This window comes from Pomacea canaliculata, linkage group LG12 (assembly GCF_003073045.1).
Source record: "Pomacea canaliculata isolate SZHN2017 linkage group LG12, ASM307304v1, whole genome shotgun sequence".
Classification (NCBI taxonomy): domain Eukaryota; kingdom Metazoa; phylum Mollusca; class Gastropoda; order Architaenioglossa; family Ampullariidae; genus Pomacea; species Pomacea canaliculata.
In genome coordinates, this window is record NC_037601.1 from 6706728 (window position 1) to 6731813 (window position 25086).

Sequence of the window (25086 nt, forward strand, 5' to 3'; positions counted from 1 at the left end):
GTCGTGACACCTGGACTCGACTGGCATCCGTCAGTGCGCATGCGTGTTGTTTAACCGGAAGAGCTGCCGGAGCTTTGTGTTAACGACTATTTTGGTCTTGAATTTGTATACTCATGGATGATGTGTGTTGTTGTGTGTTGAGGTCACGACCCTAGTAGTATTTGCTTACTACATGACTATGACTCTTGAGTAGCCATCCTGGTGTTCATGGCGCTGACGATGTTATCGCCTTGTGTTGCAGAAGCTGATGACTGCTCAGAAGGCGAGGACCACAAGACCTGCCATCCGTCCGATGATGAGACGGAGAACAAGGTGATCGAGTCGGAGTACGCAGAAATCAACGACGCCAGCCTGCCCAGGTACACCGACATCTTCAAAGAGCCGGCGGAAGTGGAAGGGCCCTTCACCCGAGCCTCCGCACCGCCCCTCCCCTCCTACGAGGTCGGACGCGAGCGTCACGTGCACTTCGAAACGCACGAACGAACTAGCGCGCCGCGCGAACTACGACAGAGCTCCGCAGCCGCCGCCGCGCCGCGCGCCGCTTCCAGCCCCGTGGACCCTGACCCCCCAGCAGCAGCAGCGCCGCCAGCGGAAAGCGGCAAAGGGGAGACCACTGTCAAGGACTCGTCCTACTACAACGTGGCCAAGCAGAAGGCGGTGAAGGCGATGGTGCGGGAGGAGGCCAGCTTGGACCGCCAGGCGATGCTGGACGAGCGGGTGATTGTGTTGAACGGACCTCCCGCAGGTTCCTCCGCCGCCTGCACGTGTGGTGCTGCTGCTGCGGCTGCAGCTGCTGCAGGTGGTAGCGGTGGAAGAGCAGCTGCCAGCCGCGGTTCGGTGGCGAGAGAAAGCCAGACTAACTGCACGTACGAACGGTTGGAGGAGAAAGCAGACGTGGACAGACACGAGTACCAACGCTTGAACACCAGCGCCGTTCGCGGCGGTCCGCAGGCGTCACCGGCCGCCTGCAGCTTCCACACCCCCACTATCTCCCCCTTCCCCATCCCCAGCGAAGACGAAGAGGAGGAGAGCGAGGAGGGGGAGGACGGGGTCAAGGTTCTCAGCACCAGTGGCGCCGCCATTCACCTGGCGGCCAACGGCCACGTGGAGGCGGCCACGACATGCTGACGACGAGCGACGTATCCGCGCGGTACCTACGTCTCTACAGTGCAGCTTGCAGGTGAACAGCGATCACGACTGCCGCTCGTGCATCTTCTATCTTGAGCGAGAAAACAATTTGTGGGACGGAGGGTGTGGTGGTTGTAACATGACAAAGACGAGAAGGGTTAGAGGTCAATAAGCATGCATCAGTAAGGTCATAAGGTCAAGGGAGCAGAAATTGTGTCTAAGGGCTTTGTCGGTGGACAACGACTCTAAGCAATGGAGTCATTGTGTGTTTGTGTTTGTGCATGCGTGCTAATGTGTGTGTGTTTGGGGTCAAGAGTACTCGACCAGACGTGCAGAACTCTGTGAAAGAAAACTTTTTAAAGTGACGCAATAATGGATTAACACCCTCGAGTCTCCTTTCACCTATCCCCGTGACTGACGGTCTACCTGTCGGGGTTGTTACCTCCATCTGTGTCAGGTACATTGTTTTCTTGGTCCATGGGTCCTTATTTTTGGCTACGAGCAATCTACCCAAGACTCAGCCTGAAGTATATTTGATGCAGACACAGCACAGAGACTATTTTAACGTGACTTAACCCCTCCTAACCTTTCCCTTGAAGGTAGAGTGTCAATGCAAGACGTCAACTGGATGCGGGATGCAGCTGCTCGATGGAGGCAAAACAAAGCGGTTGATACAGCCAGCCAAGACGATCACCCGCCGGTCTCGTTGAACGTTTGCAACACGTCCAAGTCGACCACCCGTCGCTTCTCGTGTTTGTCAGACACGTCAGCAGTGTGTTGATGCATTTCACGAAGTTTCTGCTCATAATGGCTACAAGTCAGGTCACCTGCTCACTCCGAGAACGTGGTTGCAGGCAGCCAAGGCGATCGTCCACCTGGTTCACCGTTTCTGCCGGCAACAATGGTCAAGCATCCTCCAAAAAGTCTGTGGTGAAGATTGTCTTTGCAATTTCTGCCTGAATGTGATTCACGTGGTCTTCACATAAAAAATTGGCGAGATGTGAAAAACGAGGACACTGAACATGTCATCAGCCTTCAGAGCTGACCAAAATTTGTGATAAACACATACCAGGAGACTTTTTCACCTGGATGTCTGGCTGCAGACCTCGGACTCTCGATTGTCTGATGACATTTTTGATTTCTGGTTTACTCTGTCTCGCACCAAGGCGATAGTTATCGTGTTGACTGATCTCGAAGAGGAACACCTCCCAACACCTCAGTGGGGAAAGGTTGCTTCACGCTTTGTCTGCAGCGTCCCACGATGACGTCAAGCAGGCTCAATAACAGCCTCGTGCACCTGACCTTTGGCCTCTTACTCTGACCTTTGGCTGCTGCATTTGCGCACGCTGTGATGCTCGGCCGATGTTTACATCTGACAGGAATCCTCGCAAAGCTTATCACCGTCGTTAAATAACGGGCTGACAAACACCACGTCACGCGAGTGACGTGAGCTGGCAAATTGTCACGTGACACGCTATCGCAACATGGCGTGTTTATGCAGTAGGCAGGACAAAAACACAGCATCCGATTGTACGCATCGTGCCAGTGATTTTGAATTTTTTGAGGGATTTCTTTTTTTCACTCCCATGTATCACGGACGATTAATTAATTATCCGTGAGTGAGTCTTAAAAATGTCGTGAACTGCTGTGTGAAAATTATTTAAGATATGTGTAAATGTTTGTGTGTTTGACTGTTTGACAGACGTGCAGGAGAAATGTAGGGTACAAAATGGTTCATGAAAGGATGTCAGGAATTTTTAATAGTATTCTTTGGTTCAGACGTCAACGATTCTTTAGGTTCCTTTATTTTTTTTTTCTTCTTTTCTTTTTTTTTTTGCGAGAACCGCGACACTGTTGCCAGGCCTTTTATTCTGACTTCCAAAGATCAGAGTGTCCACATGATTCACACCTGCACCACCGAGCTATACGATAATTGACTTCCATAAACAATCGCTGACAAAAGTTTTGCTTCCTTATTTTAACCTGTTGCCTTTTTGTCCAAAATGTCTCTCACGACCTAGGAACAAATTTTGGTGGGAGGAGGGGGTTGTTGTGGGATAAGGAATTGAGAGGGAGTGCACGGCAGATAGAGAGAGAGAAAGAGAGTGTGGGATAAGGAATTGAGAGGGAGTGCACGGCAGATAGAGAGAGAGAAAGAGAGATACGGCAGGCAGGAAAGTAACTAGAGAACTACACACCTGTAAACCATTATTCATCCCTTCATGGATCTCCCTCAAACACTCCCCCTCACTGCCCCTCCCAACACACAAATGCACAAAAAGAGACAAAAAAAGTTGGAACGATGGAAATGAACAAAGGATAGAAAAATCAAGCAGATAGGGCGGAAAGAGAGGGAAAAAAAAATGATGAGACTGTAGAAAAATTGCGAAATAAGATTGGTGGAGGAGGAAGGGTGAGATGGAGGAGGAGGGGGAGGGCGGAATTTTGATCTCTGCGATCATGTTGCCATCAAGCAAAAGCTAGCACAAGTCTGATACAGTCGGCAGAACCTAATTCTCAGACCTCGACAAATTCTCGGACTTCAAAAGTGTTAACGACGTCCATCGATTGACAATGGAGAGAAAGGAAGTTCTCTCCCTTTGTAATTCTCTTCTCCGTGGAATGTCAGGATTGTCTTCCCTTCCCCTCCCTATCCCGGCATCCACCTCTCTTTCTGAAATAATCAATCCACAATAAATATTTTTTTAAATTTTTAACCGTGAGAATGACCTCTGCCCCCAACCTCACCCGACCCCCATGACCCTTACATCGTCAATAAGCTTACATCGTCCCTTACATCGTCAACACGGCACTAGAGTTATTTCGCCTTAAAGCACTGGACGTTTATTTCCTCACCTGCCCTGCGGTTACCTGCGACACAAGAGCACTATACCTTGAGTGGTTTCGATCACCTGCCCTCAACACCGAGCACGTAATGAAAGGGAGAGAAAGCAAAGATATCATGTGGACGTGCCTACAGACCCTCTGCTGCCTGGATTCGCGTCTAGAAATACTGAATTAATTCGGCTTTACCTTTCCTTTGTAGATGTGTTTAATATTTGATTTTATTTTGTTCTCATGTTAATGGCAATAGATCATAAGACTAATCAACTTTAATGGTGAGAAATGTTTTTTCCCAGAGTCTACAGTACCTCAAGAAAGAAATGTTGCTAAGAAGAGTGGCTCATCTGTTTGCACACGTGTTCACCTCAGTTCGCGCCACGTTTCTGCTGGTCCTACAGTAATAAATGAGAGTAATAAACCCAGGAGCAGTAGTCTTACTCTCGAGTTTGCCTTACCTCAATATTCTCAGTATTTTTTTAGCTTCACAAAACGGAGATATCTAGATACCCGCCCTCCTCACCCAACGGCGCTAATTTTCAGTTTCAGGGTACTTCTGTGCTAATCCTAGTTACCTCAGCTTCATGACTACAGCATCATGGCGAGTTCTTCTTCGAGGGACGAGGGACCTCGATTTAATTACAAATGGAGTAACTAACTTGAAAAGATGATCTGCACACCTCCTACCCATCTGTAAGAAAGGTCAAAACCATTTGCATCTCAGTCGATGCTGAGGAAGCGGACCCAGCTGTGCAGCAAGTCGTTAGGGGCGCTACACCCGGGGTGGTTACCGCCAAACAGTCAATGTTAACTGCTAGTATTTTATGTTCATGCAGCTAACGATCAGTGATGTGCCGTGCACACCATTCTCCCCCGCCACCCTGATTTATCTTTATTTCTTCCTCCCTCTTCTGTTCCCTGCATCGTTCAGATCAGGTTTGCCTTCTCTCTCTCTTTTCCAGGCGTACAAACGCTGGGGTGGTTACACCACAGTGCCACCCGACCTTCGATCCTCGTACGCACCACCCGTTCCTCACCTTTCCAAGTCGCGTTTCCTCACCCACCAGTCCGTCCCCACCCCAGCCCCACCAGACCTCGCGCGCACGGAAATTCAATTCGCCCTCATCCAAATGGTTGGCATTAAGGGACGCTCTGCAGCAGACAGGACGGCGAACAATGGCGCAGCTGCAGTCATCAGATAGACTTCGACCCGTGTCGGTGAGGCTTAAACAGAAAATTGTCCCAGCGATCGATCTGCAGCGCTGGCTTATATACCTACTAACATCATCACCAGCGCCTGGGTGGTTAGCTCACCAGCTTCCCCCTTCACTCCATCTCTCACAAGTTTCACGATCAGTTTCGGTGATGCCAGGTCGACACACGACAATTTTTTTATTTTATTATTTTTTTTTTCCTGTGAGAGAAAAGATAGGATGCGAACCTACACAATATTCTCCAGCACGACTTTGCATCCTATCCTCCATCTTCCTTAATCCCCATTCCCACACCTTCCCCATCCCCATCCGGTTGCCTCATTGCTAGCTTCTTGAAGTGCGAACTATGATCTATACGCTCTCTGCCATGACGAGGCCTCGCCGCCACCGGGTACAAAGACTGAAATCGATCTCCACCCGTAATATGTGATGGCGGAGACAGAGTCACGTGGTGGGGTAGAGGATGGAGAGGGTGGGAAGGAGATGGTTTGAAGCCAGAAACATGCTGGCTGCTTGCTGAAACGCTAGATGGTCACCCCACAGAGGAACTCTCCTTATTATTATTATTCTTAGTTGTAGTTGCTGCTGCTGTATCCATTATTGCTTGGGAGGCTGGACCATCACGGTGTTCTACTCTAATGCGACATTGCTGCGAGCTTGGTTACCACGGTTACGAGACAAGAACAAAAGTTACAACACCTTGGCCTTTCTCCTCCGTTTCATTCATTCAACCAAACCCCTTTTTCACCAAACCAAGCTTCCGATTTAACCCTTTCCCTCCACTCCCATCAGTTTGAGCTTCCAATGCGTGATTTTAGAAGAAACTGTATCTGTTTGCACTCAGACCAAACTCGTTCCCGTTGTCATGACGATTATAGTTCTCTCGAGGGTGGGTGAGAATAGAGGAAAGATGACACCGGCATGATGATATGGACCACACGTGTGGAGGTGTCAAAACCCTCCACTGTCCCCCGCCACATGGGAATCTTATCTGTCGCACAGAAAATATGGAGTAATGCACTTCTCATTTGTTTATTTGTTTTAGAGATGCATTGAAGGATAATAATTTTTTTATCTTCGTGGTGCTGGTCATTTTGTACAAGCCTCTCTCCCATTTGTCTGTCTACCTGATTCAGTGTGTATGTAAGTTGATACATTTACGAGCACCTTTATCAACCCACGTGTTTACGCACGTGCGAGTGCACGCACTCACATTGCTATCGGTCTGGAGACCTTAAAAAAAAAAAATAATAATAATCGTCTGGAACGTGGTGCGTTTCAATCACAAATGATCACGTTGATCATCAGCAATTTCGGATTCTTTAATATCCTGACATTATTATGCCTTAGTTTGCGATTTACGTTTTTATTATAAGTTTGTTATCGTCGCTGGCCACAGCATCTTCCAATATGAACAAGTGATGCAAGGAGGTACCTGCGCGGGATCTTACTAGCAGCACTCTCCGCCGTCAGAAGGCGTCCATTTTGACCTACTTGGCGTCCATTTTGACCTACTTGCGTGACCTGTTCCTGGGCAGGTGTTTGACCCTGTAGACTCGCTGCTACTGGAATACAGAGGACGGCACCGCGCTCGGGAGGTTCGGTCTCGCGTTACCTGTGATGTAAACAACTGTTTTATTCCTCTCACCTGCTGTAAAAAGACTTTGAAGTCGATGCTTCCTATGAATGCCTGGTTGGCCTGAAAGACTGGTTGAATGAATGACGAGATGGTTGAGTTGTCTGGTTGGAGAGACACACATCACCTCTAAGGGACAATAGATATTTTATACACCTCTTGAGGCCATGCAAAATATTTGGGATGAGAAGTAGCCAATGCACGCTCGTTGTTATAGAATATATTTTTCATTTGTTGGATTTTAATGAAACACAAGAGAAGCAGACGAGAAGGAGGCAGAGGCCAGAAGTGGACGTGGGACGGAGGGTCAACTTCCTGTGTTGTTGTCTCCGTGGGTTTCGCACTGCACCAGAAAATTATTTGTGAGAGTGAAATCTGTAATTATCAACTCTGTACGGCGTGTTGTCATGGTTCGCTATACGTTTGGTGTGTAGGTTTACGTGTGATTTACGTCCTTAAGACGGAAGCCAGTCTCGACGACTGTGAAAATGTGGAAGCCGAGACAAGACACTAAAAGCCGGAAATTTTAATTCAACGCTGTTTTGTTTTTGTTTTGTTTGTTTGTTTGTTTTTTTTTTTCCTTCCCCGTAGCTCTCCAAAATAAATATCACCATAGCGACGTTTAATTAATCTCTTACCAGATCGTCGTTTAATTGCAGTGCAGCACAGCTGCTTTAAGTAAGGTTGTTTTTGTCTATTATTATTTTTGCACAAACGTGGAATGTTTGCAGAAAAGATTGCAGGTGAACTGCCTGGCGAATACGAGCGTGGGCAGGCAGACATGTAGGTGGGCAGAGTTAAGGAGGGTGATGATGGAGGAAGAGCGAGAGAAAGAGAGAAAAAAAAAATAGGAGTGGGAGGAGGTGGAAAATGAAAGAGGAAAATGAGACAAAGGAGCTTTGAGCTAACCCTACCAGAGAGACCGGTGGAAGCGAACTGTGACAAACAACGAAACATTTGGAGCAGCGGACGGCGCCGGTGTCTCGACCACCCGGAGACCTCGTAATGGAACTGGGAGGGCGGTCACTGATACTGTGAGATGGCGACCACAGAGTCCGTCCTGTGCTCTGTCTGTCTTGTGCTGACCGTTATATTTCGAGAGAGGGAGGGACACAGAGAGAGTGGGAGTAGTTGCTGACGTCACCCAAGATTTTCTCCCCTTTCCTCCCGCCCAACCACGTGTCCTGAAGTGCGGCAAAGTGATCAAAGGTGGCACTGACTCCATTGATAGTTGAAGGAAGATAGGAGTGACGAAATGCTGGGGATTGTCTTTAAAGAAAAAAACCAGGTGAAAATGCCAACTAAAGTCCAGACTTAATTCCCTTTTCAATTTGCTCTAGGCTGCCCAAAATGGCGGCGCTGTCACCAGTGTCACATGACGTCAGCGGGGGGAAGAAGGGTCTAGCCATTCATTTGCTAACGATATTGTATTCGTGAAAGTAATCCTTCACGACTAAAAGGCCGGATCCTGCCAGCAGACACTCGAGGTAAGCCCCTTGACGGCGCTCGTTTCTCCACTGACTCTCTAGGCTGTCAGTCACAGTCGTAATCCTAACTCCCAACACCACCCGCTCCCTGTATTCTACCACAAGTGGGTAAGGCTAGACATGGTAAGTGAAGATGGAGTTGACAGTGGCTTCCAGATAATTCATTGTGGGCTTGTAGCTCGGAGTCTAGAACCTCTGGCAAAGTCTGCTGCCAAAGGACAATCTGATTATCGGGGTCTACTACAGAGAGATTAAAGAGGAAGAAAACCAAGAATGATTTGAACATGAAGGCAATGGATGTTTCTCCGACGAAGGCTAGCTTTCTCTCGTGTTCTGTTTTGTTTTCATTCAGTTTTCCTTTCTCTCTCTCTCTCCCTCACCGAGTGAATGAGTTTCATGGTACTGACGCATGAAATATATACATATCTTAACTACAGACCATGCATGTTGTTGGACGATGATGAAATCTTTATCTGATAATAGTTTTCATGGCAATTACAATGGTGGAGGTTTTATCTTAAGCTATGGAGGTGAAGATGTACCTAAGGGGGAGGGGTTTGAGAGCACTATAGGGGTCAAAGGTTAGGTGGTGGCGATGTACAGTATAATAGCGCATTTTTTTCCTTTTGTAATGACGAGTAAAGTGTGGGTGTAGAGTGACGTATTGTGCCGTTGACAATATGAGTGATATATAAATATATATACTGACCGTTATATTGCCTTGTCGTTGCTGCTTCAGTAAAACATCTTGGAAACACGATGATTATTTTTTGTGACGTTTGATGTGCGTGTGTAAAAGAGAGAAGGAAAAAACAAAACTATGTGTTTGGGTGCATCTGTCGCGGATGCGAATGTGAGAGAAATAATCGGTCAATTCGAATTTTCGAAAGTGGTGCTCGTCTGGAAAAGTTTGAAAACTGGGGTTTCAATCACCTTGCCGGGTCTCTGCTACAAAACTGCATTGAGGGCGGATCATTATGTCTGTGTGTGAGATGTGTGCGTGTATAAGTGTGAGAGAAATTATTTAAGTTCGTTTGTGTCAATGAGATTTTGTGTTTGTGTTTGTGTGTGTGTGTGTGTGTGTCAGCGATGTTTCTTGTTACTTCTCAATGCAAGCTCAGCTTCCAGCAAAGACGAAGGACTGAACGGGTTTAGACGCCGCAAATCTTGGAAGGAGGTGGGGGCTGTCTGAAAGTCCCATTACCTCGACCGAAAGACAGGGAACACGATCATGTCTGCACCATTGTTGACCGAGGCATGATCTGCCGCCAATATCGGGATCTGCAATGACCAGAGTCAATCAATCACCCCGGGCCACTCCTTGCAGTGAAAGGTCGAAGGTTTGGGAAGAGGCTCAATGGGTTTTTTTATTTGGGGAGGGGTGTACAGCGGGACAAGTATGGAGGGTGGTGGTGGTTGGGGAAGAGGAGGCACCTGATGCTCATCGATATTTTTAAATTCAGTAGTCGGAAATACAATAAAATATAATGAAGTTAAATACAATGAAACGAATGTCACAAAAGAGTATACTCGGGTGATAGCTCTCAAAGCGATAGGGGGCAACAAGTCATCAACAAATAACATTTTTGCTGGCAGAGAAAGGGTGATAAGTTTGCGTGCAACATAAGCTTTTGTGAGCAGGTGACATTTTTTTTTTTTTTTTTTTTTTTTTTAGCTATTGCTATCATTTATGCCAAATGGGACCCAAATATTGCGGAAGCTCGTTAGAACAAATGTTAAAAAAAAAATTAAGAAAATAGTCTCAAGATAATGTAAACTGTGAAAATTATCACCCTTTTCCGCTGCCAAGGAGTGCACAGAGAAAGGTTATTATCACTCACACTGCGGCGAATCTTGAAAGCCAATAGACAAACAAGAGAAAATGGAGTGTGCGGTGAAGAAGTGTTTAACCAACCAACACGCGTCTGTTCATAAACGCTGCTTTGGCTAGTAATCAAGAATCGTCTGACAGCAGTTCCAGACATCAAAGGACAGTAAGCCCGTGTACCCCACCTCGAACACGACTGTAAATACAAGACTAAGATCACACAGACACAGCTGTGACCGGTAGGATATAACTATGACTATAAAGACAACACGTGACAATTATTACTGTAATGACTATTTTTTTTTTCAAGTAACAGTCATTTAAGAGTATGTCTATCTGCCAAGCATGTCGTCCAAAACAATCTCTTATCAGTTTTTGTTCCACACAGAGTTATCTGAAGTATATCACACACTTGTGTTTTTATCTTCTTTTATCTAAAACTGCTCCTACTACCCTTCAACACAATTTTTTTTACAAAGTCACGTGACCTTTTTTTATACCTTGAGAGTGAAACAACATTCATTATGACATGAATGTGAGATTGCATTTATTATGAAGTGCGAGTGAAACACCGTTCATTTATAATCTTTAAGTAACGGCAAAAATTATTATTATGGTTATTATTCAAAATTGATTGATCGAGCGCATTTCCTCGTAAAAGCGAGCTCAGTGCACCGTGCGCAAAAAGACTCTAAACGATCCGATAGTTGACGATGCAACAAAGAAACACAAGCAGCAGCAAATGACAGCAATGAACGACGACGTGTATAGATGAAGATGAGGAAATGAGGAGTGCACTGGATATTTTAATGACAGGTCGACTTTGAAAGCTTGAAACGTAGAAAAAACTCGATGAGAAAAGAGTTGAGAATGGCAGGCACAAATGATTTTGAGCACATGGCTGTCATTACTGAAGCACAGCTGTCCTCTTGGAGGAAAAGATTGTGTTAGTACATCGACGAGATTAGACAAAGGCATAAGCTTGGACAAAGCTGTTGTTAGAAATATATATGTATATTTGACAATTGGGAAACCAGACTCATTATATGCAAGCACCACAACAACTACGCCACCACCACAACAACTACACCACAACAACAACTACACCACCACAACAACAACTACACCACCACAACAACAACTACACCACCACAACAACTACACCACCACCACCACCACAACTTGAGGTACATACAGATGAGTCAGCAACGACTGCCGTGAGAAAAGAAGAGACTGGTGTTGTAGCGCCCTCCCAGACGGCCACTTGGCCGCCCAGTCCGGTGCCCAGGGCCCCTCCCGTATCGACCTCTGGCAGCGCTGAAATGTGTGCTTTAGCAGCGCAAACCATGAACCAGAGAAACAATCTATCAGACACACCGATATAAGACGCCGCTCTTTCCAGCAAAGCCTCCAGACAGGAGAATGAAAAACAGATTCTGCGGGACATCAAATAGGCACTGCTCAGAGTCTTGCCTTCCAGACAACTCTGGGTCTGAAATGGATTTCCCTCCCCTGTGCGAGTAACGAGGGGGGCGAGGACTACTGCCCAAAAGCGGGCTTGTTAGCTGGAAGAAACTTGGCACCTCGTGTTTCTTGGACAGTCGAAAGGTTTTGGGCGAGAAACGTCTCGCAGAAATGTAAGTCTGAGGGTTTATTGGCATAAGACAACCTTTAAAGATAACTGAAAATAAACACGTGATATGTAGGATACTCGCAGGGTCCAGCTTGATACCTCCGGCTCTTTCAGCTGTGATGATTTCGATCTATCGCTTCATTTGAGGCAAACTTATTCATGCGCAGCGTCAGATAAGCAAAATAGTAAAAACACTTCCTCTCTTCCACTTATACATATCTATATATACAAACATACATATAATTTTCATTTAAAAAAAATTATACACCACATAGTACGTCTCACTATCAGGTGCCATGTGAACAGTCGCTTGACGCCGACTGTAGGGCATGACAGTGAACAAACTGCTCATAAAATATCGCCGTTCTAGATGACTGCTCCGCATCATTCCTCTGATTAACGCTTAAATTTCCACGTGGCTGATTTCAGCCTGTCCTGTCCGGAGAAGAATTCGCATACCGCAAGCATTTAACCTTTATTCGGAACCCTACAACATTAGCAGGATTTCATACTACAGGTTTACATACCCATATACAAAAATAGTAGCGCCAATAAAGTGAAAAATGCTCATCCACGCAATTCAAACTGACCTAAATCGACAACTGCTACAAATTCTAAGCGATCTTTTATCTGAGCAAAATCTTGCAGTGCCTCCGATGAACATCATTACAAAATACGACCGTTTACAGGGCTACACGAGTTCGGCGCCTTTAGCCACGCTTTATCCCCTTCCCCTATTATTATTTCCCGCACTCACACAGCCTTCGCCCGGTAAAATGAAGCCAACTTTCATTGGTGAAGATGCTTTCGACGAAGACTTTTTGGCACCAGAATTCGTCCTCGGTCAAAAACCAACAAAATGATGATGATGATGATGATGATGATGATGATGATGATGATGATGATGATGATGATGAGTTTTTATAGCGCGCAAGTATCCGCATCACAAAGATGCGCTCAATGCCACAACAAAACCACCACAAAAAAACTCGTGTTGAGTTAATTACTGCAAAACACGTGACAGCAAAGTGCTGTTTCGCAGATTCATGTGGCGGACAGCTCACTTCGTGCGTAACAACGTCTGCATTGCACGCACGCACCCATCCGAAATATATTTTCTTAATATACGTCACTGCAGGGCAGAGGCTGTCATGGCAGGTAACAGGACGAAAGTTTTAATCTCGCCTCCCACTCTCTCTCTCAGTGTCGTGGGAAGATGCTCGGTTTTTGGGGTTGGGTTCACATTCTTGTCTACATTATCTTTTCCGAGGTGGCGGCTGCCCCCCTTCCTATGCCCGCGTAAATACACAATAGCAGATAAAACAGCAAACAGTTTAAATTACATCAGGTTTTCCTACTGCAATGCCCGATGTGTCTGAGGCTTTTTTTAAGCTCCCATTAATGCCATATATTAATAACAACAATCGTCTACAATCAGTGATGCCCAACCTTTTTTGGCCTGCGGGCCATATCCATTTCGGACAGCCGTGTCGCGGGCCATATCCATTTCGGACAGCTGTGCCGCGGGCCACTTCACCGCAAAAATACAAAAAGGAAAAAAAAATAGAGCAGATACCATTTTTTATTAGAAACAAGTTGTACTTACCTTTAATTATGTAGTAATTAGTGGGATATTTGAAGTTGTTTTCCAAACCAACTTCTGAATGTCCGGCCTCATAGTAGAGACACCAAGTCGGAGCACTGAATCGAAATGTTTGTCCATCGAAAAAAAGATTGGCAAACGCCCCTACGTGGGGATAAATACTTCTTCTTTCCTTTTTTTTCGATTTTTTAAGGTCTTTTATTACTAACATGCCGATTTCCTGCACTGTGGGCAGAAGTTTCGCGGGCCGGATATGGCCCGCGGGCCGTAGGTTGTGCATCCCTGGTCTAAGTTATATAGGGACTTTCTCCAACATCAATCGGATACAAAACAAAATCGTGGAGTTTAAATGGAAATCTCACATTGCAAACAAACAAAAGGTAAACACACAAACACACACAAAAGCAACCAAATTTGTTTGAAAAAGCTATCAGACTTTTTTTATTTTTGCTTTCACGAGAGAACGAACAATAAAGGAGCAGACGATTTCCTTAGGGTGTCGTACTAAGGGAGGTAACAGACTACACAACGTTGGTCTACCGGACACTGGGTTAGTTCCCTTAGTACATATTCTTGCCTCTTTCACTCTTATTTAATACATCAACGATGTTCAGTTTCACCAGCCACTTCTGAATAATATACTTTGAATCAAAATTTCAACTCTGCAAACATCAATGATCTGCAAAATGTCATTTATAAAGTCTAAGAAATTACATGATGCGCTGTACAAAAACAGTCACGTAAAAATGATGATAAATGCTCACCTGATTATGTCATGAGAAAAACACCCGATTATATGATTGAGGTCGGAAAACACCTTACGTTTGGGAAAAACTCTCTCACACACGCACGCACATACACTGTGTAGACTAATCACTCACTACTACAAAGCCCTGTGCACACCCTAGATTAACTGCATCTTTTTCAACTCTCAACGCTGTGCAACACGTTCTTGCTCTTGGAGCCCAGCGACATTTGTCCTACATGATCATGGTTGTCTCCACTTGCTTCCTCCTGACGTCAGCCACGTGTTGCATGAAGCGCCGCAGCCTGTCCGGATCCAGCTCGTTGGACCACAGGCCGTTACGCTTGAAGTGGGAGCCCACCACAACAGCGTGCGCTGCCCGGAACTGGTCGTAGTTGTCCGTTGTGACCCCTGACCCCACCAACACAGGCAGGTCCACGGCATCCAGAACCGCTGTGAGACAGATGACCACGCGCAGTTCACGCCACAACTCTCTTTCAAGGATGATCTGACCTAAGTTGGCGCGTCGCTGGGATAGGGGGTTGTAGAGTTGGGGTACAAAGGACAAATACCAGTCGTAACTCGCCATCTCCCCACCCCGTTGCTTCGCCAACCCCGCCTCTCGTCCCACTTTGTGGCAGAAACGATTTTTCCTAGTTAACCCTAGTTACGGATCACATACCCTCTTCATGTCCAAATACACTGTATGCAGGAATGATGGAGAGATAGGATAACAAGTCTGACTGCTGTACTATCTTATAATGCTATCAACTTACAGCGGTGACATCCGTGTTACAGTGTAACAGATGAGATATTGTACCTTCAGCACAAACGACGAGAGATATAATGCTCCCGGATTTACACGATCGCTCACGAATGCAGCATGAAAGCACGCCACACACACACTCACACACACGCGCATATATTATACCTCTCATCTCTTTAGTACTGGCGGCCTGGCCTGTGGCAGAACCTGTGACAATGACGCCATCAGACAGGAAGAACTGAGCAGCTTTCGCAGTCTCCGCGATATCCACATCCGCAGTGATGGCATGAGCACTGGCAGAGATAAGAACACGACGTGATATGAGCACTGACAGAGACAGACAAGTCTTGCTGACAAGAGCAATGCCATTTATAAGAACAATGGGTGATAGTTGAACAATCTCATCACTGAAGCTGAATGTTGGCAGGAGGGCCTTGTCATTTTCCAGTCAAACCTCGTTCAAATCTCTATGTTATATGCTGACGGCGGTGCCAAAAAAGAGCAAGATAGCTGAACCCTAATATCTGAATGATGATGACTGAATCTGTAAGACTGATAGTGTGTGCTCACGAGACTATATGTATATCGGTGCCTTTAGCCCACCTTCGTTGGTGAGAAAAGGCGCTAAGTAACATTATCATTATTACTTTCCCTGCCCCCTATCTAGCACTATGAGCTCTAGCAAAGAAAAAAAAATCTAGTGATGTTAGTGGCAAACTTCTAAACATCAAGCATTACCCAGTGACCCTAACGCAAAGACCTGGAAGAGTCTTGAAGTGAAGTACGACCTACATGTTTCATGTTAACCGTTGCATCCCGTTTGCGCAGGCCACAAGGTGCTGTGAACTAGACGACATTGTGATGCAAAGTGCACTGTACACTGCTAACCACACTCGTCTGTCACGTGACTTGAGTGTTCACCTGTGCTTCTTCTTGATGTCGGTCAGCACCAGCACGTCCTCGGCGCCGATCTGCCGTCGGTAGCGCAGCAGCTCGCCCGCGCATGCGCTCATCAGTCCCTCATCAGCAACATGCGAAAACACGAAGCCCTCAGCCCGCACGAACTGCAGCCCTGCACGCACATGTAATGGCTTCCACATCTAATCTGTGGCTTACAGCTGGTGCCAGAACAAGATAAAAGACACAGCTTTCTTTCATCGCACTACACGTTTCCTAGGGGAAAAAAAAAAAAAGAAAGGAGAGGTCGGACAAAAAGACAAAGATAGCGAGATAAAGACATGGAGAGACAGCGACAATCTCATCTTGAGTTTCATCGTTCGGTCATCAGAAAGGTGTCTTTGACCAGTCACCGCTATTACAAATATCTAATTGCATCTGCGTCTTATTAAGTAGCGATGTGGATGGTGGTTAGAGCGCCTGTCACCATGACACTGAGAATCGGGTGTCGAGGGTTCGTATCTAGGCTCCAACATAACTGTCTCTGGATAGGACACCTCCTCACAGGGCTGACCGTCGGTGGTTTTCTCTGGGTTTCCTCCATTCTATGTGTGTGCGTACGTGCGTGCGAGGATGTAAAGGCTTTGAACCTGGTGTCACGGCTATACAAATGGTCACAGTTAATGTTATTAATGGCAAAATTGTATGTTGAATACACGAATGAACAAAGAAAGAAAAAGATATACTATAACAAACAGAAAAAAAAAACTTTTAACTTTTGTCATAAAAATCAAAATGACACACACACGAAACACTCTTTGTAAATGTATTCCTACCTGCCGCCAGAGCGACAGCTAGTGCCTGCCTGTTAGCGCCCGCCAGAACCTGCACGCCCACAGGCTTGGGAGCAAAAACCTTCCGCACCTCCGAGCAGACGACACTCATGGCTGCCGTGACTTCCGGTCCGACTGCGTTTGTATGCAGATATGGGATGTCGTGCATGTTCTCCACTAGAACGGCATCCTGCAAATGCAGTCCATTAAGACTTTCTCCATTACTTTCCCATACTTCGCTCCAAGAAATTTTCTGGTCTATTTTTTTTATACATCCATGAAAAGTTAAGATATTTAGGGGGAGAAAAGATGTCGAGGTGTTTGGGGTGATAAATGAAATAAAGAAGGAAAAAGTGGTTATTTTTATATGCATCAAATCAGAAATAGAATATGCTTGTTCAAAGAAAGTCCTTGAGTGTTAATGTATGTGTCTGGGCTCTTATGCATGGTCTTGTGTGCTAACCCTGAGATAGTGTGCCTGCCACTGAAGTCACAGAGCGTGCTGCCTGCCCTTCGTGCGCGGCAAACCCATACATTCATGTTGTGTCTTCGCGTCGATAAATACGATGTACGAACCGCTGCTTGATTTTTACTGTAGAGGTGACAAAGGTCAAAACAGCTAGGTCGGGTGCGACACCCCGAAAAGACTGATGCACACGCACTCCCTTTATCTCGGTACACGCCTATGGGAAGCACTGCACCTGAGGTAGGAAGCGGAACACCCGGATGATAATGGATTATTATTTTTTATTTTTTTTATTTTTTAGACTTCACTAACGCTCTGGTATACTAGACCTCTCCGCTCTGAACAATTTACTACCTGAATTCATAAACCGTTCAAAATATGAACAGATAAAATAAAGAAACAACAACACGCAGAACAGGGTTTACCTACCAGTCTTTGTATCTAGAGGCAGATGTGATGCAGTTAAGGGCAAGAACACATTCAGCTTGTACAGAACAGTATCAGAATACTGATAAGATTGGCAGACAAGATACAGCAAGACAAACACAATAGACACTGGGAACTGACAACGAATATGGGCAACGTGGTGAATTCTTCAGCGCTTAAGACAACAAATGCCTCGCATGATTCGCTCTAATCACTAAACACTCGTGTCCTACAGCTGAGCCCAACGTCACCATCCTTCCCATCGGTCAAACGAAGATAATAAATATACCTCGCCTGGACCGTCCACCACCAGCCCGCGACCTTGAATAGCGATGACCCACATGCCTGCGACCCCTAAAACAGCTGCAAAATATTTATAAATTTCAACCCACTTGATAACATAGGACTGACGGTTCTAACTTTAGAGATAACAGCTTTGTTGTCTTCCACAATGAAAACAAGCGAGATGGGGGAGTGTCCAGAAGAGAAGGAAACTGATGTAGTCATCTTCGATAATACATGGCGGGCCGTGCTACAAGCTGTGAACTTCACATGCTGAAGTACTTCCAAACCACGTTTAGAGAGTTACATCTGTGGACGCCGCAGAGAAATCGTGCATGCACCCGATTGTAGCTGACATTGAACTTCTTCATACCATGCATGTGTATAGGTGGACTGCTGTCTGTCTGCCAAGAACAGCTTAGCCTCTTGCGAAGTTCTCCGCTGGTAGGCTCATCGAGGCAAAACAAAGAATGTGACTAAACCGGAAGCTTTGCAGTAGCATGCCTCGTTTTAGTAGTTAATCTGAAATGTGAATAAACCGGAAGCTTTATAGTAGCACTAGCATGCCTCGGTTTAGTAGTTAACTGGGAAAAAAAGTGTCTGCCAGCAGTCCAGTGATATAAGTTCATGAATGACTTATTTGGTCTCCTGTTAAAGACGGGACAGCAAAACTCGGTTTTGTACACTGGTCCTGTTGAAGCGACTGCTTAAAAACTAAAAGGGCTTGGCGGGGGGGGGGGGGGGGGGTAGCAAGGGAGGGAATAGAGACACAACCTCACAGAAGGCTGCCCATAAGATAAAATAAGGCGGTCTATAACCCCCTACCACCCAATCCCCACTGACCAAAGAGTCACAGGACAACCTTTGCCATTTTCCTCCCACCTTACTGAAATGGCCGCAAGAAGAAAGTAGTTTCAATTAACCACCCACCTAACTTCGCGTCGGTAATTCTGATTTCAGTATCCATGCTGTCCTACAAACTAAGTTCTACGATCTACACATGCAAGTGAAACTCGCCGACAGTGAACTTTCTTGACTGAATTAGGTCTCCTATGCTGGGGTGTACGCAATCCTTGTCGAGGGCGGCGTGGGCGTGCAAAAGTTAATCGTGGCGGACAGCGGTAGAACTATGTATGAACTATGTATGAGTGTACCAGGTGAAGCGGAACTCTGCAGGGTGCTCAGCTTTCGGGGGCGAAAGGCCATGTGGTTTGAGCTGCGAGGGAGTGGTTTCAAAAAGAAGTTAAAGTTGAATGTGGCGGTAACCAGCTGGTCCTTTCATAGGGTAGGGTATGATGAGATGGAGGAAAGATTTAAGTAGATTGTCAGAGATATGTTTGTTGATCTATTTATGTAAATTGATGTGTGCGGTAGTTTTTGTTATGTTTTGTATTTGCATTGTTTGATTAAAAAAAAAAGAAAAAGAAAAGAAAAGATCTAAAGCAAAAAAAGAAAAAAAAGAATGTGGCGGTAATTATTTTTTTTATCCTCACGCGCAAACTTACAGAATGTCACTACGACTGTATTGCTTGTGATTATAACATTTAAATGTTTTGACTACTTTGAATTAACTAACTGTTAAGCTAACCGCTATCAGAGTGCATATAATTATGTATCTATACTCTGTCTTCAGTTTGTTTGTTGCTGACTCGGAGTAAAACACCAGTGCTCTGTGCGTGCGCGCTTCCTTTGGTCTGGCCCACCCAGTGCTGACAGCATGCCAGGCGTAGGGGTATCACCCTGCCAACGCCGGTACCCTTACTAGTGCAAAATAAGAATATAAACGCTTCTGTAACAAGGGCCTGTGATCAGCGCTGGGTTAAAATTGTAGATTTTATATTATCTGTTGGGTATCTGATTAAGCCATCTCTTTACAGCAAGGGAGCACTACCTCGACGGACTCCTCTACTCGCTTCCCTGAGCTATCACACCTCAACACTTCCACATAGGTTGCAGATTCGCATTTCTCTATTGTCCTAATTTTTAAGTACACAAGTCCTCACTGTTTCTTAATTTTCAACTTGTTTCTACTGTTTAATATAGTTGGGGGTTCTTCCTTGACGAGAACTGAGCTCCGATCGAAGCTCTGACTTTATGTATCACCTAACACAATTAATTAATTTTAATTAACTAGTTTATTTGAGTTGCCATAGTAACATACCACCCCAGCCTCCTTGTACAGCTGGGCTTCTTGGCAAGCTTGTTGAATAATGGACTGCATGCTGTGCTCACAACGAGGGGTACCTGTAAGAAAGGTGTTCACTTCCTTAAGTGTTTGCTTAACATGACCAAGGATTACATTGTACCACAGACGTACACCTTCTTGGTAGCTGATAACAAAATGAGAAACTAATTAGTCAATAAAGAAGTTTTCATCCTGGAAAAATCTTTACTTTTCCTATTGATTTAATATGGGTCTGAAAAATACTAGCAAACAAATTTTATTAGTATAGGTGTCACATTCCTTGAAGTGCTGGACTATCAAGGTATCTGATGACTATACAAGACCCTATTAAAATGCATCTAGCTGAAACAAGCCTAAAAAGATTGCATTAAATGATGAATGCTTAAACTGGCTTTTTTTTAGTTTTAGTTCAGATGCTTTATCCCCTATCCCAGACTTGCCATCTCCCACCACCACATCTCTGTCTCCTTTTTACTCTTCTCTTTAGTATAGTGTTAGGAAGCACTGCTGTAAAATTCTACCACCTTTATGATGTCTTGTGGTCCACAGAGGCCAATATATAGATGTGAAACACAAATCTTAGACTTACTGATGGTTATCACTTGAATAGGACACTGATTTTTTTGTGTTAGAAGTGCATTGTGGAGTGCAAAATAAATGTTTCTAGATTTGTCTAGTTTTTGTAGTTATTGAAAGTTTACACAATGATGCTGTGACCACGAACTTCAACTACTCTCAATGTATCTGCCTCTAAATAAAAATTTACTGGAGACCCTGTTGTTCTCCAAATTACCTCTAAATTTACTCTGAGGGAGAATTGCTGCATTACCTTTGTTCCAATACATCTAAAACAAACAAAAATTATCCCAATTCATAAATCAGGTGATCCAGGTGACCCTACAAATTATCACACAGTCTCAATTCTATCACCACTCTCAAAACCCTTAGAAAAACACATCCATAAGCACCTACAGGAGCACCCTAATACAGCATGAGCTTCTCCACACAAACCAGTTGGGATTTAGGCCCACACAGTGCTACTATCAATAGTGGAACAATTCATACTAACATCTACAATTATTTTTCTGCTACCTTACTTGTTGACTTTCCTAAAACTTTTGATATTATAGATCATAATCTGCTCAACAGAAGACTAAAATTATTTAAGCTAATTATTGGAAACACCTCCTTTCTTGTTAATCAAACTCAGCGTCTCTGTTTTGTACATATTCACCTTCCACTTTCTTTTGATATCATGCCTAGTTTATTATTACTTATTTTCTTAGTAATCAGTTAACTACTTAGCTTATTCTTCCCCCATTAAGAATGAGGGCTGGATGAAAAAAAAGCATGTTTTGCTTACTCTACCACCCTCGTTAATAAAAGATTTTCATTCTTACAGGGTTATTATTTTGTCTACGGCAAACAGGGATAAAATATGGATCAGTCGTGATCACTTGTCTGTCCTATTAAACTGATTAGGTGGTCTTGCCTATGCCCATACCAAAGTCTCTACTCTGCTCTGTGATAAGGAAGCCTCTGTCTATGACAAAAGAGAAACTTGACCAATGTACCTCTTTGGTGTTTGCCAGCAATGTCATGACAAGTTGTTCTCTAGTCATATTTACTGTAAAAGATCCTAAGGACCAGGGTCTAAATCTCTTCTTAGACATTCATACTTGTCTTTGGACGTTCACATGGCTGACTGTGTCTCAAGTCTATGTAAGCAGAAGACAGGGAAGTTCTTAATCATTGTGGTGAATGAAGTTTGAAGAAGGCTGCAGGCCAGTGACTGAAGAACTCTATCTACCCACCAAGCATTGACAGGAAGATAATAAAGATGGAAAGGTTAAAAAAGGGTGTGGGTGGGGAAAAGGGCTGAGCTCTGCTTTCCACATACCAAATGTGTGCCAGAAACAGTTCACTGCCCATATGTTCAGTAGGTTTTGGAACCTTTACCTTTAGCATAAGTTTTTAAGATTTACTTCTTCCTTTGGTAAAGTGGGAGATTACAGTGAAGCTTTATTGCAAAAAGTGTGTGGTCTGGAGATGATACTGAAAAAAGGAAAATAATTTATGTGCTAAAAATCTGGATTTGTGTGCTTCTGAAAGGAAGCATTGCACCTGAAGTAAACTGCAAAGTTTGACTGCTTTTAACTTTAAGCAAAAAAGGATGCTGATTTTTTTGTAATATATCACAAGTGCATTGTAGAGTGTAGAATGTTTCTAAACTTTGATACTGCGCAGTATACATATTCTGACTCGGGAAATAATGAAGATTTGTTTGATGAAGTTTTTCCCAACCCCTTTCCTCACCCCAGTACTAAAAACAGTCTCGTTAGGATGTCTGCTCATCTCGTATTCTAAAACTTTGAAACTATTAAAAATATGAAAGCAAAATATACTACAACTCTGCTAAGGCATTTATAGTGAGCTATTAAAATGTGATTTGGAAGTTTCGGTTCTAGTTGGAGTTCTCCCTGCATGCCCTCTTTTAATTTAGCTGAGTCAGTGCTGAAGGCGATACATAACATAGTAAGTTAGTGCAACCCTGTAATTGACACTGTAGCCAGATTGCTTTTGGGGAATAGGATCACCAACTTCACAAATTACAGTTTCAAATTTTGTTGAATAAAATATATTTCTTTTAATGAAATACTCGCATGAGATGCAGTTTCTAATTTTGAATTTGATGTCATGGGAACCTTTTCCCAATGCTGGAAGTAATATAAGTAACTTAACCTTTGCACTATTAATGGGTTAGGAAAAGGGAACTAGCAAGCTAGGCTTAAATGATAAATGCTGACTTTATAAAATACGTCTGCTTATTGAGCTGCAAAGGAATGGCTTACTTACATTAGATACTCAAACAAAGAGTGGGGAAAGTTCATGAAGGCCAGTGTTACTACATTTTTCACAAAGCAAACAAAACTGACCTCACTTCTTTGACTTAGTTGAAACCAGCTGACAGAAAAATGGGATCAGTGATGCTGGCATATTGTACGCAGTTTTGCTGATTGGCCAGCATAACCATGATTTACAGATAGCTAGAAGCATAGAAACCTTGCAGTCTGCAATAATGCATAGCTTAAAATATACTTGAATGATGTTGCGAAACAACTTTGCATTTCACCATCTTCTTACTTTGAGGCAAACTAAAAGGGATCGGCAGTAAAAAGAAACAAACCGCACCATCTGCATATGCAGACATGATACTTTCTCTGCGTTTACTCAGGAGCAGGTGATGTCAAGGGACCTTTTGATGAGAACAAGCAGCTGCTTAGACTTGTTGACTTCTAATGCAATGCTACAAAAATATCATTACTTGATCTTTATGTACATCCAAAGATTTGAAGTCTTTAGCAACCAAGTTTTTCTCACATGTAGTTTCTTCAGATTAAGCTTAGACTGTCGTTCATGTAGTATATATCACACTTTTATTCTCTAACTTAAGGTTTTCATAATTAGATGACACTGTGCTTGAAATTATGGAACAAGAAGTGCCAAACCATTTATTCCTGAAGATCATATTATAAAATATTACGTATACCAAACATCATGATGCCACTGATCTTACTAAAAAGAGGAAATGCCAGTAACTACTGTTTTCCAATTAACAACAGTCATATTAGGATGCTTACCCCTACAACCATTGTTAATATTGCATGTCATCCGGAGAATGAAAAAAAAAGGTGAATTATTTTATTTCATATGACTGCATGAAGAGCAAAGATAAGGTAGAAACACCTACATCAATTAAGCTGTATAGTTTGAGAGCTCAGAGCAATTTCACCCCTCCTGATGTGTTTTGTCATTGCCTATTATATTTGTTCATAATCATTTCTGTTTGCAAAGTAGGGTATGTAGCATTTTAAATTAAGCTCCATGACATCATTTGTGAGCAATGAACAGCACAAAGTAACTGCTCCATCGACTATAACCCTTGTGTCCAACGTATGCCTTGAATTATTTAAAGCGCTTTCCCGCCTCCAATGCACACACACACCTTTGCCGTCTATCGATCGGCTTTCTTTTTGCGTTGTAAGAAGTATGTGCTGCCGATGAATGACATCTTTGAAACCAGCTACGGAAAGTGACAGCTAAACTCAACGTTTGTATGCTCTATTAATACTCGTCACATGCTTGTAATCTAATAAACATGACTTCACGTACCTGTGTAAGCACAAAGTTGTATTACATCTTATACACATCCATGGTGTAAGTTTATGAACTATAGAGATGGGCCTGAAAATCAATAGCTGAAGAAACTACATAAACTGTAGCCTTTAGAAGATATACAAACATGACGTCGAAAAAACATATATTTATGTAGTTCAAATTTACCTGGTAGCGCTCGAAGGTGAATCATACCAATCACAGATCCACTTTTGTGTTTAAATAATTTCACGAAACGTTCTATACTAGCAGACGCCATACTGATGGCCTTTAGCAACCTTTGACCTGTGCCAAAGGGGCGTAAACTAAGGGAACCAATGAGAATACACCGTGTCAACGGTCATGCGCACACAAGCAGTCATGAAAGCTTGATCTTTCGCTTGTATCTGATGTGCATGTTTCTATATTTGCATTTTACTTGAATTATTTGATACCGCGTACAAATATAACATGCTCTGTTAGCTGTAGTCGTTCCTGAACTTTATATCAAGACCAAACTTGCCCATACAATTTAAACTTTTCATTGATAACATCTAAAACATACTGTGTGGAAAGCCAATGTTTACGTTTGGTTTCATCCACGTGTGTCTGAACAAAAGAAGTATGATGCTGAAAATCACAAATGATACCAGCTAAAAACACACTAGGATTAAAGTATGCTGCTAAAAGGTTACATTTACGTTAAATTTTTGTGTTTTTCTCAAGATAATTCGTGTTTCGCGCCGCGACATTTCGGAAGTGCATTATAAGCATATACCAAAGGGAGCAACAACAAAGATATGCAATTTTTAATCACATTTTACTTTCTAATGAATAATTTATGACATTTGTATATATGCCTTAGAAGAACAAAAACATGAGCCTTGGAAATGAATAAGATCAGTTAATTTTTTTTGTTCAAGAACGAGAAACCGGGGCAGGTATAACTCGCCCTGCTTTG

At 43.8% G+C, this 25086-nt stretch overlaps 2 protein-coding genes across 2 annotated transcripts in view; one reads left to right on the forward strand and one right to left on the reverse strand.

Moving 5' to 3' along the window:
- The window catches only part of LOC112576814, a 46521-nt gene extending 37455 nt beyond the window's left edge, over window positions 1–9066 (forward strand). Inside the window, exon 7 of the mRNA XM_025259567.1 lies at window positions 242–9066. Coding sequence (XP_025115352.1) covers window positions 242–1128 — 887 coding nt within the window. The 3' untranslated portion in view covers window positions 1129–9066. The remainder of the gene's footprint in view (window positions 1–241) is intronic.
- A 4717-nt stretch (window positions 9067–13783) lies between these two features.
- On the reverse strand, window positions 13784–24453 carry LOC112577051 (uncharacterized protein F13E9.13, mitochondrial-like). The gene is made up of 6 exons (XM_025259960.1): window positions 24315–24453; window positions 19947–20029; window positions 16615–16801; window positions 15803–15953; window positions 15047–15174; window positions 13784–14568 (listed from the first exon to the last, which is right to left on the reverse strand). Exons 1-6 carry the CDS (start codon window positions 24403–24405, stop codon window positions 14351–14353), a joined length of 858 nt encoding a protein of 285 aa, XP_025115745.1. The 5' UTR covers window positions 24406–24453; the 3' UTR covers window positions 13784–14350.
- Window positions 24454–25086: the final 633 nt, after the last annotated feature.